Raw genomic sequence first — 15,077 nt, 5'->3', positions numbered from 1 at the left:
AACACCCTCCAGATTTTAGGTTTTCAATCATAATCGTTAGAAATTATGTATAAAGTCAGATTGTTCAGTTTTTTCTGAACTACAGTGTTATTGAATTCGACAGGCTCAACTCTTTGATTAAATTTTTGGGTGCATATCTTCAGCCCTAAGAAACTTAAAGATTCCGTCATCAACATCTCGATCAAGGCAACTTCTACAAGTAATATTGAAATATGGGAGTTTCTAATCATTGTTTAGAATTTAATGGAATTGCACCCAACGTATTCTAGTAGAGTGCACGCTTTCTGCTCAAGGGCGCTCTCAAAACAATAAATATTCTATTGTAAACTAAAATGTATTAATCCAGGAACTGATCAAAAAAATGTATTAATCCAGGAGCAGCTATGGCCATTACATCAAAATCTGTAGGTGTTATCGAACTTTCAAATCAACATCTTCATTTATATTCAAATGGGTCATAACGGATTGTTCCACAATATCAACTCTAATTCAAGAGTCAAGAGTACCAAATTATATTAGATCTGGATTAGTGGGTTTATTATAAATTATATGAATGGATGAAGGTGGTTGTTATCTTATTAATAGACACAGTGATAGTTATCGGGCGCTATAATGGTGGTATGATTAAACTTTCACGATGTACATCGGCTATGGATATACAATCTTACTTTGTGAAAGCTTACTGTGTTTTACGCACATTATAGGCTCATTTTTTCACAGGAAACCACACCTTGCCCATGCTAGGGTTTATTTATAAATTTACTACGTTGATCTACTGCAAACAAAAACAGGCGATAATGAAGTACAAATTTTAGATCCATTGCATGATTTCTAGCATACTAATATGTTATGGGTTAATAATGTATTTGCAGACAAATCGTTTTGTAGGGTGCAACTCTGATGGGGATGATCAATGCTGGAGGATACAAGCAATTGTAAATAAGAGATTGATTGCAGTGCCTATTGTTCAAAGGGGTAAAGATCACCATGCACAGAATTCGTTTCCATGGTGCAACATGTTTGGTTTGTTAGCCAGGGTTTAAATTTTTATGTTCAAGTGCTCAATGAAGCCCTTCAAGGGAACAGGAAAATTTAAAAAAAAAATCAAGATTTCATTAGAGTATCACGAACCAGATGATTGGAGCCAAATCTGTCTCATTTTCGTTATATACAATGATTCAACACTGGATGGTCATCTAAAAGTAATGCGATCTTGACAAAGTGCTTTCTTGCATAATCACTCAAAATCTAATAGATGCACTCCAAGATTAAGTCTTTAAAGGCTCGGTGAGAGACAAGAAGTGGATATAAATGATAAGTCTATAAGCATTTCATTTGCAATTACAATGATACTGCTGTTGCTGCTGTATGTGTGGCCTATCTATCAAGCAGCAACCAAAACACTAATCCTATCTAATAACTTGCCGATTCTCAAAACATAAGAACAAGTACAATGAAGCTGTTGTAAAAGGAAAGCAGAACTTGTTATGATCTGCGCAATAAAGAGAGTTGAAGTTACCAATGGATTAGATGAGTGCATGATGAGTGGGTCTCCAAGAAGAGGCAGTGAGGAGAGAGAGATCCTTCCAACCCAATTTGAGAGCACCATTGTCCTCCACAAGAGTATATCCCTCACATGGAAACATGCCCAGTAGAAGAGTGGCCTGAGTTGCAGCATTCCCAGCAAGGGAAAGAGATTTGAAGCCAGCCTGCCTCATCTGGTCCCTCCAGTTCTCAAACTTGACTTCACCAGTCCTTGCAGGTCCACCCACGGCCAATATGTTCTTTATTTCTCTTGACAGTAGCTGCTGCTCAACCACGTGCCTTTCATGGCTGTCATCTGGGTAACTTGCACCAAGAGAATCAAACAAGGCAGAGTAATAGTGTATGGCTTCCACAAATCTCTCCAGGAAGGACCCTGCATGGCTCAGATCCTGCTCCACTATAGTTATAACTTTAGGACACAGTTTCTGCAAGAGCCAAAGTGTGTTTGTATCAGAGCCTGTCACGTCATAAAGAGAATGGTGCAGCCAGTGTACTGCCAAGGCATCTCCTTTTCTAACCTTGAGCCTTTCAAGATCCACGTTTCCTACCTTGTCTGCAACTGGGTGGAATTCGAAGGGCAGATTTAAGGTCCTGGCAAAGTCTGATAGTCTCTTGCCTGTGGCTTCCAGTGATTCTAGAGAGGTGCCAAGGCCTGTGATTTTCACATGGGGGGGACCTCCTGGCCTAGAAGCTAGAATATGGAACAGACCGGGCCATTGCAAGCCTTGCATTATGTCTAGGTCAATGATATGCACTCTCTGTTCTCTTTCAAAGGCCTCTTGTATTGCCTGGTTTGCTGTGAAATGAGAGAACTTGACAAATGGGCTTATACCATTAAAGACTTGGAAGGCGGTGACAATCTTTTGGCTATGAGATGAATGCATGCGAGAGAGAGGAGAATACATTCCAACACAGGAATTGACTAACCTTGCTGACATGGCTTCTGCAAAATAGGCAGCCACACGCTGCACTGAAGTGCCATAGGGAGTTGAGAGTTCAGTAATCTGGGGAAGTATTGCATTGGCCTCATCAAAATTGTCTGCAGAAACTGCCTCTGCACACTGTAGCAGGAGGGCCAAGATATGCAGTCCTTCTTCTTCACCTCTTGGGGTTATCTCAGCCTGCTGAGAACCTCTTGAATGTTCCTGATTGGGAGCTGCTGCATCAGCCTTTGGAGCTTCAGAAACAAAATTATTATTGTTGCTATTGTTACCTGCTCCTCCTCCTCCTGCTGTTGCTACCACCTTGAGAGGGTCTTCATGGTGTTGTTGCAATGATAAAACCGGTGGGTGGGTGTTGTGGTCTGTTGGCCTTTGTATCCACATGTTGCTGCTGCTGTTGGTAGCGGTGTTATTGTTCACCATTAGAGGCTCCGAGAATTGGTGGTCCTTGGAGCTATTCCATTGATTTTCATTGTAGCAGTTGCCTGAGGATGAGGAGTTCAAGTAGAGTTTAAGGCCAGAATCTGGTTGTGGGTTGTGTTGCAAATCATGAGAATCTCTTGTATTATGCATCCTCAGTCCTAACTCTTCACTTTCACGTCTTACTCTCTCGCCTTCTAGATGCTCATCATTAGCACTTTGTCTTGCTCCAGCAGCAGCATCAGGATTCCCAATACTCTTCCACTCCACAATAATCTGTCCATTCACATCTCTTCGACCTTGATCATCAATCTGCTGCTGTTCTAGGCTGCGCTTCAAACCTCTGGCAGCATCAGAAGAGTTCATACTGACATTCTGATCTCGGCTCATCTGACCACCACCTTGAAACCCTAACTGACCTAGGGTCCTCAGACGGTACTCAATAATGGATGCCACATGAGGGTTGGAGGGATACACGACTTCTTGGATGTTTTGAATGATTTGCGCGAGGGAGGCAGTGGGAGAACACTGCATCAAGTCCTTAATGAGACCATCAGCCCAGACTGCAGCTGTGGATTCATCCATGGATTGGATTGCATTCAAAGATGATGATAACTGTCGTGCACTTCCATCACATCCTAAACCCACATCAGGCTGCTGCACTCCCTGTCCCCATTTCCCCCAGGAGTTGGCAACTGCCCTATCCATATTTGTAGTGTGGAATAAGGGAAGGCTAGAATAGGGACCATTTACAGAACAAAAGGGTTGACCATGAGATTCCGGAGACAAGATACTGTTAGACAGCCCTGAGCCAGTACGGGATGTAACAGTGGAAGTTGGTGAAGGTGCAGTTGCTCTGTTACTGCTAGCATTATTATTATGATGATGATGATTATGATGATGACTCACACCATCAACTGTGCAAGACTGGAACTGCTGCCATCCCAAGGGGATATTGGGGTTGGGGGATTGGGAATCCCTCATGCTAGAACTAGAACTCACACTATTCCACTTGATTTGCCCGTACTCACAAGTTTCAGAAGGGCTAATCCTTCTAAACAGAGGTGCACTCAGTTCCATCCCAGCCCTTTTTCTCTTGTTCTCTCCAACTCCTTCACCACTAGAATGACTAATTATATCACTATTGCCATGATGATTATTTGTTTCATTAGCTTCTTCTTCTTCTCCAGACCTTGCTGATCCAGTTGCAGCATTATCTCCCCCTCTAAATCTTGTATTAAGTGCAATACAAGCTGCCATATCTTGTCCCTAGATCTCTGCTAATCCTCCTGCGATAAATCTAAACAATACGACAGAGCACTGGATCTACAACGGCTAAGCTTTAGGATAACTGGTCCGTGAAGTGTAGTGAACAAGGTCATGCTGCAAGATTGTAGTTTTGGAGGGGTTACAAGTAGTAGCCCTAGAGATTCATCTGGTTGACACCAACGAAGGCTAAAACACATGAATGCATGCACAAACACACCCACACATGGGCAAACTGTTCAACATTACCGGCTCCTCTTGCGATTCCATATTCTTCTTCATCATCATCCACGCTTCTCCTCAGCCCTGCCAGCACACCCTTCAAAACTTACCCACTCCACCAAACCCAATTAAACAAACCCACAAATTTCTCCATTCTTTTGTTTGTATTCACATTCTCATCACCCTCCACATCACAACATTTCAATGGCTCCAAGACACGTATTTTATAGTTTTTAAGGGCAGGAGATAAAGAAGAGCATGTAGACTAATCCTTATCTTAATTAAATTAGGTCAGTAAAACTAACCAGAGTAATCTCTCTCTCTTGGGACCTGCAATATTTCACGTGATGAATAAAACAGGACATCCTATTTCGAACGCAGAGATCGAGTAGAGAAGAAGATCAGACATACAGAAAGCGGAAAGAAGTTGTATTCCCAAAGGAGATCCCTCCCTTCATCACCCGTGACCATCTGCACTGTTTCGTCGTTCTCTGTTTGACTTAATACCCAGTTTTAAAATCTTTAAACTTAGGGCTGGAGTCCGCGAGGCCTCTGTCTCCTGCCTGTCAATTTTTATCAAACAACGCCCTTGCACTTGTCTAGATCTGTGGGGGCGGCTGCACATTTTCTTTCCCCTCAAACACACCATCATATTTTATGTTTTTGTTAATCAATAGATCTACATCTGGATGTCATGCTAATTCATTTTATAGTTTATAAAATAAGTTACTACAACCTGGGTTTATATTGGGTTTTGACTCTGATTTGAGAAAAAAAGGCTAAAATTGACAAGCTTAAGTTCAAATTTCAACCATGGAACATTTCAGCTAAAAGTCAATTACCAGCAAAAACTGTAGCAGCCTCAAATCCAATTCCTATGTGCTGGATTCCACCAAGCAAGATTGATCTGTGGATTTAAAAAACTACAAATTATGTCTGTGCATGGATGTTCTTTTCAGCCTCGCTTTGCCTATTTATACAATTTTCCTCATTCACCCATTGTTAAGATCTCTAAATTGACCACCAAGCTGTGATTTTCTGGTCCGGACAAGATTTGTTATGTAATTGTTGATTGCAGAAGGTTTCCTATGCTCAATCGGCCAAAAAATAAAACAAAAAGCTGTTATATATCAGAGATCTATTCGTACAAAGAAGCGTTACTATAAGAACATTACAGGCACCGTCACTTTTATGGAAATTTTCTTGAGACTGTTGATTTTACCCAGTTATTGAAACTGTTATTGCAAGAGTGGGATTACTTTTAGTTTTAACTCTGTATATATTTCAATCAAAGTTGAACTGATCATATTTAAGAATCAATCATGTTAAATTTTTTTTGGTTGGGTATAGTTTTAATTCTATATATTTCAATGGAAGTTTCATATCATATTAAAGAATTTCTTAAATTTTCCTTTTAAATATGATTTGTTGAGTTCAGTATTAATTGTATATTTTTCAATCAACATTTTTGATCATATTCAATAATCAAACACTAATTTTAATTGTTATATTTTTCAATGGACATTTTAGATCATACTGAAGAATCAATTATCCTTAATTTTTTCTTTCTAAATATAACTTGTTGGGTTTAGTTTGAACTCTATTTATTATTCAATCAATATTTTAGATCATAGGCAAGAATCAATAATTTTCAATTTTATCTTTCCAAAAATGACTTATTGAATTTAGTTTGAACACTATATTTTTCAAAAGATATTTCAGATCATACTCAAGAATCAATCATCAACAAATCTTTTTATAAAAATTGCTTGTTTAATTTTAATTGTATATATTATTCAATTCACATTTCAAATCATACTAAAAATCATCCACAAATTTCTCTGTCTGACAATGGCTTGTTGGGTTTAAATAGTTAACTGATTTGTCATTGTCTGCACAAGGTTTCTACTCATCCATGATTTCTGAAATTGGCTTGTTGGGTTTATATAGATTTGTCATTGTCTGGACAAGGTTTCTATTCATCCATGATTTGCAATCTAAACCTCAACAGCATTGGATTACCCAATGAAGAGATGAATCCACCTATGCATTGCATTAGTGTCACAAAATGAGAGAAAAGGGTCTGCAATAGATTCCAAACATTAACAGAAACCCAGTGTACGTTGCCATGTCATTTGACCTGGTAAGATCAGGTAGTAGATCTGAAATGGACGTATGCATGGGCAGGGACATAAGTGGACACATCACTCATGAGGCCAGAGCATCAAAACTTTTACCAGGCTTAACTTTTAAAAGGACTTTTCTCTGAATCAACGTACATACTAAGGACGGTGTACATTCATCCTAAACTGTTGGGAACAAATCTGGGCCGCTCATCACTCCACCATTTTTATATAATCTGTCGTGATCCAAACTCAAACATCATAATATACATAAAATAGAGACAAATCCATCTCTTCCAAACGTGCATGAAGGACCACATGCTTGGGTGGTTTGGAGCAGTCAGGCCAAATTTGACCTCAATATTATATTATATTATGGTACATCACCATTCACCGTCCTCCAAAGGTAGAATTGTCTTTTCGTCCACTTTACAGAACCTTTTGAAGGTCATGATGTTCTTAATTATTTAAGATCCATGGCCATGTTCAAACTGTGTGTGTCTCGGGGATAGTAAAGCCTAGACTCGAACCTGTGTCCTCGGTATCACAATGTACCTACCTAAAACATGTGGGTGTTGTGCCCCAACTGAGGAATGGTGAATCTCTGGCATTAACAAAAGTACATTTAACTTTTCTGAATTCAGAAAGTCCAGACTCTTCTTCGCTCTTGTTCCATGTGATATGCCTTTCTCTTTCTTGACTGACACAGTCATTTTATATTGTCCTAGCTATTTGTAATTTATGCAACCTTATTGACCAACTGTGACTTGGTCGGACATTAAATAATATCCAGTTTAAAACAGACATGCAACAACTCGAGTTTCAACAAAAAAGTGATTGAAGTGGTTTTGAAAGATGCAATTTCATCGATGGACGTATTGACAATTGATCGTGAGCAGCTCCTTTTGTTTGCCTAGAGTGAAATTGTGTCATTATCTGCAAATAAATTTCTTGTATATTGGAAATGCCCAGACAGCAAGAGAGTCAATGCAAAGGATCAAGGAAGACAGAGCCAACAAGAGAGAACAAAAATAGCCATTGCTAACAACTGCAACAGAAATGATAAAAAAAAGAAGGAATCTCTTAATAAGAAATCATTCTTTAGTTATTGGAGTGTTGTGATCCACTCTTATTTTGGGTACCTATATCACCAACAATCTTGTGGATGGTGTGAATGCTTGGCATCTGAACTGCCCTTACAGTGTACTATCCCTACTGACTGAAAGTACTAATGAAAGCATACAGTCCTTGATATGCTTAGTGTGAGGTTTTTCTGCTTATCAACAAGCTTAGAGATGTGTGTTGAAGACTCTTTATTTGTTATGCAAGTTCAGAGTACTAATGAAAGTATACAGTCCTTGATATGCTTAGTCAGGCTTTTCTGCTTGTCAAGAAGCTTAGAGTTGTGTGTTGTGGAATTCTTATTTATTATCTAAGTTAAACATTGGGTTATATTTTAGACAAGTATGGTGCATCTTTAAGGCCAAAGCTATTTTGGCTCCAAAAGAGACCTTCTGTACAACGTGATAGCGACGTGTTAGTCAATCGCAGTCATTTATTGCAAAATCGATGGTGTAAAACGCGCGACTAACACACGTGTTAGTCAATCTGTACTGCCGTTTTGGAGTCAGAATAGACGCGTCCCATCTTTAACAAGGAAATAAGAGGTGGTGGATTTCTAATGTTCTTTTTTTGTTGGCTTTATTCGATGATGGATATATATGAAATATCTATTGTGATTTGAAACATTGATGATTAAAGTTATCATACAACTAAATTAAGAAACACTCATTTTTAATATTGTGGTTCTTAAAGATGACTATTTATCACTATTTACGACAATAACAAACAAGATATTTAATTTTCTAAATATGTTTTATTCTAAGTTGTTTTAAAGACCAACATAATATTATATATAATATTATTACCAAAAAGAGTGTATTTTAGACTTACATTTGATAGAAATAGCGTCAAGTAAGATCACGATAGACACAATATTTTCAAGTAACAATGAAAATTTTAATAAAACAAATTTAAGTAACTTTATGTAAGATATCAAAAGTTTTTAAATCATTTTTCTTTCTAACTTAAGTTGGTGTGTGTGTATTCAACAATAAAATTTGATTAAAAAAATTGAATTTAAGAAACAATACATATTTTAACGGTAATTATTATTTTAGAATTTATATCCATTATGAGTTTAGATATTTTTAAAATTATGAGGGTTTCCTCTACAACCACTTTTCTTTTTATACTCTCAAATATCTCATAATCTCTTCATTCTTGGATTTTTTACTCACGGGATGGATCTAGTGAGGTAGTACAATTCCTTAGTGAAGAAGGTAATCTATAAATTATGCTTTAATTTAGATATCTTGAAGAAAAATAATAGATCTCAATTTGATTTATTTAAATCATTTCTTAAAAATAACATATTTTCTTTCTAGTGAAATAGAAATTTATCACGTGTTTTAATGTTAGAATATCTGATAATACCTCTTAATTATCTCAAGTCTTTGAATATCTCTAAAAAATTATCAAAGAAATCCACAATAAGAACATAGAGGAAGGAAATGAGAGGAAAAACATTTCTTACAGATTTGTGCAACATGAAATATTTAGCAAGGGAGTAATTGATAGTGACCCTAGTTGAGGCTTCATTGAATAGCATTTGCATAATGTGAATAAATTATATTTTCAAAACTTATCCATCTTAGAAGATTGAGAATGAATGGCCACTTAATTTTTTCGTAGTTCATCAAATTCAAGCTTGACAAACATAGCATATTAATTGATTTTATAGATCAATGCCACATTTTCCTTGACCAAGAAAAGATTGTGTAGGCTGAACATTCCCTCTTAATATTAGTTTATTTATTTATTACAATATATTTGGTAATATCAATTTAATTCATCGAGGGATAGCCATGGTTAATAATTCATTACAATACATTGGTTTAAGTAAATTTCTTGGACAAAGACCTCAATTATCAATTTTATCCAAAGAGAGAATAAAATTGGTAATTCTTAGGGATAAACTTGGTATATCCTTGATTGATATCGAGCCCAAGGGATCCTTTTTATTTTCCTTATATGTAGATGTGAAATCATTTAATGTCTAATGTTGATGTAGTAATTAGATATTTATGACAAGTGTATTACTAAGAATTTAAAATACTAATTATTAATTAAGTAATTGATTAATAAGTTTAGTGGATGTATGTGCAAATATGTTGCTTGCACATATTTGACAATTTAATGTTTTGTATAAATAGGAAAGCATATTCATGGGTTTCTTTTCACATAAAATAAATATGTCGTAGTCATAATTTTAGAAGAAAAATATTGAACTAAAATAAGAGTGTTGTAGCTATATAAGAATTCCTTCTATGTATATGTGAGCATATATTGAAAGTTGTGATCTAACACATCTTGTGTTTTGTAAAAAGTTAGGAAAAGAAAGGAAATGATGATAATGTTTTTCAATTTATTTGTATGTAAATTTAATTGTGAGGATGCATACATAGAATGTTGCTTGCACACAAAGAAATATTAATTATATTATCTATTTAGGAAAAGCATGTGTGGAATTGTTTGCACATGAAATAATATTAAAAAATGAGGTAGAGTTTTGTGAAGCTTTTCTAAGGAAGAGAATATTATAATAATTAATAGTTCAAATGAATTTTTTTTTTTTTTTATATTTAGACATATCATATCTTATCCTATGAACAACCTAGAATTGAAGAGAAAAAACAGTATAGTTTGAGCTAAAGTCTAATGAGATTACACCTAATGATGAACTGGAAATTCATTATTAACTCAATGAAGAAGGTGACATTGAGGAGAATTTAGAGGGGGAAGAAGAAATTGTTGCTCCACATTCAGGAAGTCGACTTCATATAGGAGAGAACTCAAGAGATATCCCAAATAAATTTTATTGTATTTTATGTTATAAATATCAATGATGATAAGCCAAAGGCATTAGAAACAAATGAGATTAATTCTTAGGAAAGGCTCGTGAGTAATAATATGGTCCCACTAGAGAGGAATAGAATTTATAAGTTCATTAAATTTCCTTAGGAACGACATATAATGGTTGTAAATGGATTTTTAAGAAGAATTTTAATCTTGATGGAAATATTAAAAAGACATGGTTTGTGGCTAAGGGTTATTTCTAGCTCGAGGGCATTGATTTTGGTAAGATATTAATCTCTTGTTGCAAGGTTAAATTATTTTATCATTATTTATTATTGTTGCAAATGACTTAAAGGTTGAGGAAAATGATGTTGTGACTTTCATTTTTACATTGTGATTTGGACGATATAATCTACATGACATAGCTTGGGAAATTCATGGTTAAGGGTATAAACAGCTTGATTTATAGGTTCTCTATGTTCTAGGGATTCATACTACATGGTCCTAAATGTTGATGAATGTTAATCTTGTGTGAACAAATTTATTTATAGATAAATTTCCTAAGACACCTAATAAAGTAGAGGACATGAGCCATGTTCCATGTGTAGGCGATGTTAGTCACTTTATGTGTGTTATAGTCTATACTAGAATATATGTTTTCCATGTGGTAAGAGTCTCGAGTGGATATGTTTCCAACCTAGGAAAAAAAAATTCAAATTGTAGTTAATAGGGTCATAAGATATTTTCTTAGCTCTCCATATTATATTCACCATTAAATTAGACTAGTAAATATGTGGGACTTTATTGATGTAGATCAAGGGTAAGTGATTGATAGCTAGAGAGCTACTTCTAAGCTTATGTGTTTAACTTGTTTGGTAGTATAGTGAGTTGGATGGGCAAGAGACAAGATGATATTTTTTATTTTGATTACAAAATTTTGGTGCGTTGTAGTTATTTGTGCTTTTTAGGAGATGATTTCACTTTAATGATCATGTTTACATGTTGATATGGTATATGAGTTAGTGTGGATTAACTACATGTTATTCAAAGTACTAAATTCTTTTGGACAAAACCCTTCTTTTCTTGTGTGGAAAAAGCTCATTCATGTGCACAATATCATTTTTTTCATGACTTGGTAAAGAATAAGAGGTTGATACTTAATAAGATAAAAATCTTAAATAAAGATCTCTATTTTTTGACAAAGCCAATGATCATACAAATAATTTCTCATGGTTTAGGATTTTTACAAGGATGTTGACATTTTACAACTAGAATATTTTGTCTATGTTTGGACCCTTATGTAATATATACAACAAATGGAATAATGTTGCTCAAAATATGTAGTACACCTTACATAACATATTAAATTTTGTACATTTGTCCACCTTGAAGTTGGAAGCCATACTTTAGGTAGTGCAATATTTTCTTGGGTAGTAGTTGTGTGTAACATTGAAAATGCATTTAATTTTGGAGCAGATATAAAAATTCATTTATTGTGTGCTTGAATTAAGAGAGAATTCAAATTTTCCTTGAGAGTTGTAGTGACTCTTGGACATAGAGTCAAACTTAGATGCCTATCTTAAGAAATGCCACTTCCCTATCACAACAATAACATAGCATAAAAATACAAACAAGACCCCACAATAATACCTTCTCTTCTTATTCAAATGATTAAACATCTAATTTAGATTACTAGAAAACAATACAAACTTTATTTTCACTCCTTTATCTCTTATACATTTCAATTATGATTCAATCTCAACTTTATAATTTAAACTTATTTTAAATCTGAAATACATTATTATTTTTTTTCATTACTATTCTTAGATTTAAAAATAAATAAAAAACTACATATTAATTCAAACTAAACAATCAAAGCAACCCATTTTTAGTTACACTATAAAAAAGAAAAGGTCCTTGTTTATCTATGTGTATTTATAGAGAAATGTAGCTTAAAATAAATGTTTTTAATATCAATATTACTTGAGATGGACATGATAAAAAAAATGTGCTTATAATATCAATTACAAAGGTCGGTTGGAGTACTTGAAGTAAAGTAATAAGAGTGTTGTTTAAGAAAGAAGTGATGCATGGAAATCACCTAGCCATATAATATTCTTCATTTACAATGATAGGAGTAGTTTGATTCTTCTTATTCATATAATATTGTTTTACATCTTCCTGACTTATGGTGACTGCTACAAATGTACACTTAAACTACCATTTTATATTAATATATATATTGTAAATATTTCTACAAAGGCTAATTAGGTATCTATATTATATTACTTCTCCCATGATTCATATTGTTATTATTATCTATATCTTAAACAAAGAGATTTGCTTGGATATAACAATGACTTTCTAGTAGACATATCTTTTCAAAAGAAATTAATTTACAATTCTCAAATACAATATATTAAACCTTCACATCTACACCCATATTTTGTCCCTTGAGTCAAAGGAACAATTCAAACTTGATTTAATAAAACAAGACCCAACATTAATACATAGGTATCTCTAATTCCCTTGCTGAAAAAGCATAATTATTGGCTGTATTAGTCTTAATATTTTAAGTGAAAGGATTAGGAATGGTTTAGTTATTTAATTTGATAATTTGTATTTCATTTTTTTAATTGATATAGTGTGATTGATATGATATAATATAATTTGATAATGGAATGATAAAGCTATGAGATTTCCACAATCCATCTTATATTCTTGAATTTTTTCTAGATTCGATGGTGTGTATTTTTTTCCATCAACGTTTCGAATCACACTCCGTGATTCATCTTTCATGTCTTTGGAATTCTTTTCATGTTGATGATGAATCACAGAGTGTGATTCGAAATGTTGATGGAAAAAAATACACACAATCGAATCCAGAAAAAAAATCAAGAATAATGGAATGATAATTAAAAAATATGTAAAGATTGATAATGAAGTTTTGGACGTCTTAGACAAATCTATATATGTGATATAGTTCTTCTACTACAATCATATTCTTTGTTGTTAATATATTTTGAAATATAATTATTTATGTAATTATTTATATATTAAAAAAATGATACTGTTGAAAAATAAGCTATGGATCTAGTAAGTTTACGACTTCATTGATAATGGCTGAAATATTATTGTCAATGTACAATAATTAAACAAGTATGCAAAAGGAAGATACAAGTGCATATAACAATAGATTGATACCATATTTGTTGATGTACTATTTATGCATGTTTTATGATGTTCTTGATGGATTTCTTTAATTATTTATTTTTGGTGATTGCTAAAATCCATGGACTTGTCTTTAAATACAAGATAATAGATACTCAATTTTGAGTATTTGGTATGTAAGCCAACGAATAAGGATTAAATTATTTTAAAAATATTAGCTTAAAATTAAAAAAATATAAGTTTGAATTATGAGGATAAGGTTGTAGGCATTGTCAATTGAGGGGATAGATCCATGCCCACTATCTATTAGGAGGGAAAATCATATAAGAAAAGACTAGTGTTCTTTCTAAGGTGAAGGATATTAGATATAAGTGATATGTTTAAGGTTGAGGTAATCTTATGCATAATAAGGTAAATTGATCATCAAAATAATGTAATGATGATAACATCTAAAAATGATTTTTTTTCATTTATACCACATTACCACTTAATTTTGGTCTTATTGTAAATACATTGTTCAAATTTTTAGTTTATATTTTTTTAATTTTTTGGCTTAATGATGGTAGCAAGTGGTATTAAAGATAGATTTTTGTTTACACATTCTTAAGGAAACTAGAAATTTGAAGATGTCTTCTAATATTGTTGTGTTGGGTAGAAGATAACCAATTTCATTGAATGTTGTTCATAGAGCATTAGAGGAGAGGTAGTCAATGTCACATTAATGCAGAAGAACTAAGAAGCTTAAGAAAATAAAGCATTGATCAAAGGATAATTTTTAATAGTAAATAATAAGAGTAAAGCAAGAATATTACCCTATAAATAGAAGCCCCCATACTAATGAAATTTAGTAGTGGTGTATAAAAAAGGTACAATAAGTAAGATCTAAAAGTGATAATGAAATAACAAGGTGGATAGATCATTAATATTGAGTTAATCTAGTAAACATAAATAATCTAATGAAAAATAAGATATGTGTGTAGATTATATCAAGTACCAAAATTTAAAGAAATATGCAAATAATTATTTTTATTATTTAAATTATTTCTATGAAGAGTCTAAAAGAATAAATATAACATATAGAGTTAGGGTTTCTAATATGAAAAGAATTCTAGAAAACAAATGAGAAAAGTAGGTGTTGGCAATGAATAATGTAGTAGATAGATTGGATAATTTGTAGCGAGAAAGAATTATAGACATAGACTTAAAATATTACAGAGGAGGAAGAAACAAATTTAAAGAGGAAAATGTAATACTATGGAACTATAAATAATGCAAGGTGCAATAGCACAAAGAGTCATAGAGTATAAAATAAGATATTTGGCAAGAATAAAAGTGGAAGAAAAACTTTCTTGAATGAAACTAATTATCATTTACAAAAAAAAATAAAAATTGAAGAACATCAAGATGATATAAAAGATTACCATGTTATCTTATAAATTAAAAGAAAGCTTTATTACTATGAAAATAATAT

General features: G+C 33.4%; 1 protein-coding gene across 1 annotated transcript; it reads right to left on the bottom strand.

Moving 5' to 3' along the window:
• Positions 1–1,302: 1,302 nt before the first annotated feature.
• LOC131073098 (protein SCARECROW) lies at positions 1,303–5,518 on the bottom strand. The gene has a single exon (XM_058009468.2). It carries the CDS (start codon positions 4,164–4,166, stop codon positions 1,527–1,529), a length of 2,640 nt encoding a protein of 879 aa, XP_057865451.2. The 5' UTR covers positions 4,167–5,518; the 3' UTR covers positions 1,303–1,526.
• Between the last annotated feature and the right edge of the window lie 9,559 nt (positions 5,519–15,077).

This window comes from Cryptomeria japonica, chromosome 7 (assembly GCF_030272615.1).
Source record: "Cryptomeria japonica chromosome 7, Sugi_1.0, whole genome shotgun sequence".
NCBI classification, from domain to species: Eukaryota; Viridiplantae; Streptophyta; class Pinopsida; order Cupressales; family Cupressaceae; genus Cryptomeria; species Cryptomeria japonica.
This window is presented reverse-complemented; position numbering and strand designations above follow the sequence as displayed.

Excerpts from the sequence above, each read along its gene's own strand:
- LOC131073098 (XM_058009468.2), bottom strand. The coding sequence starts at position 4,166 with ATGGCAGCTTGTATTGCACTTAATACAAGATTTAGAGGGGGAGATAAT.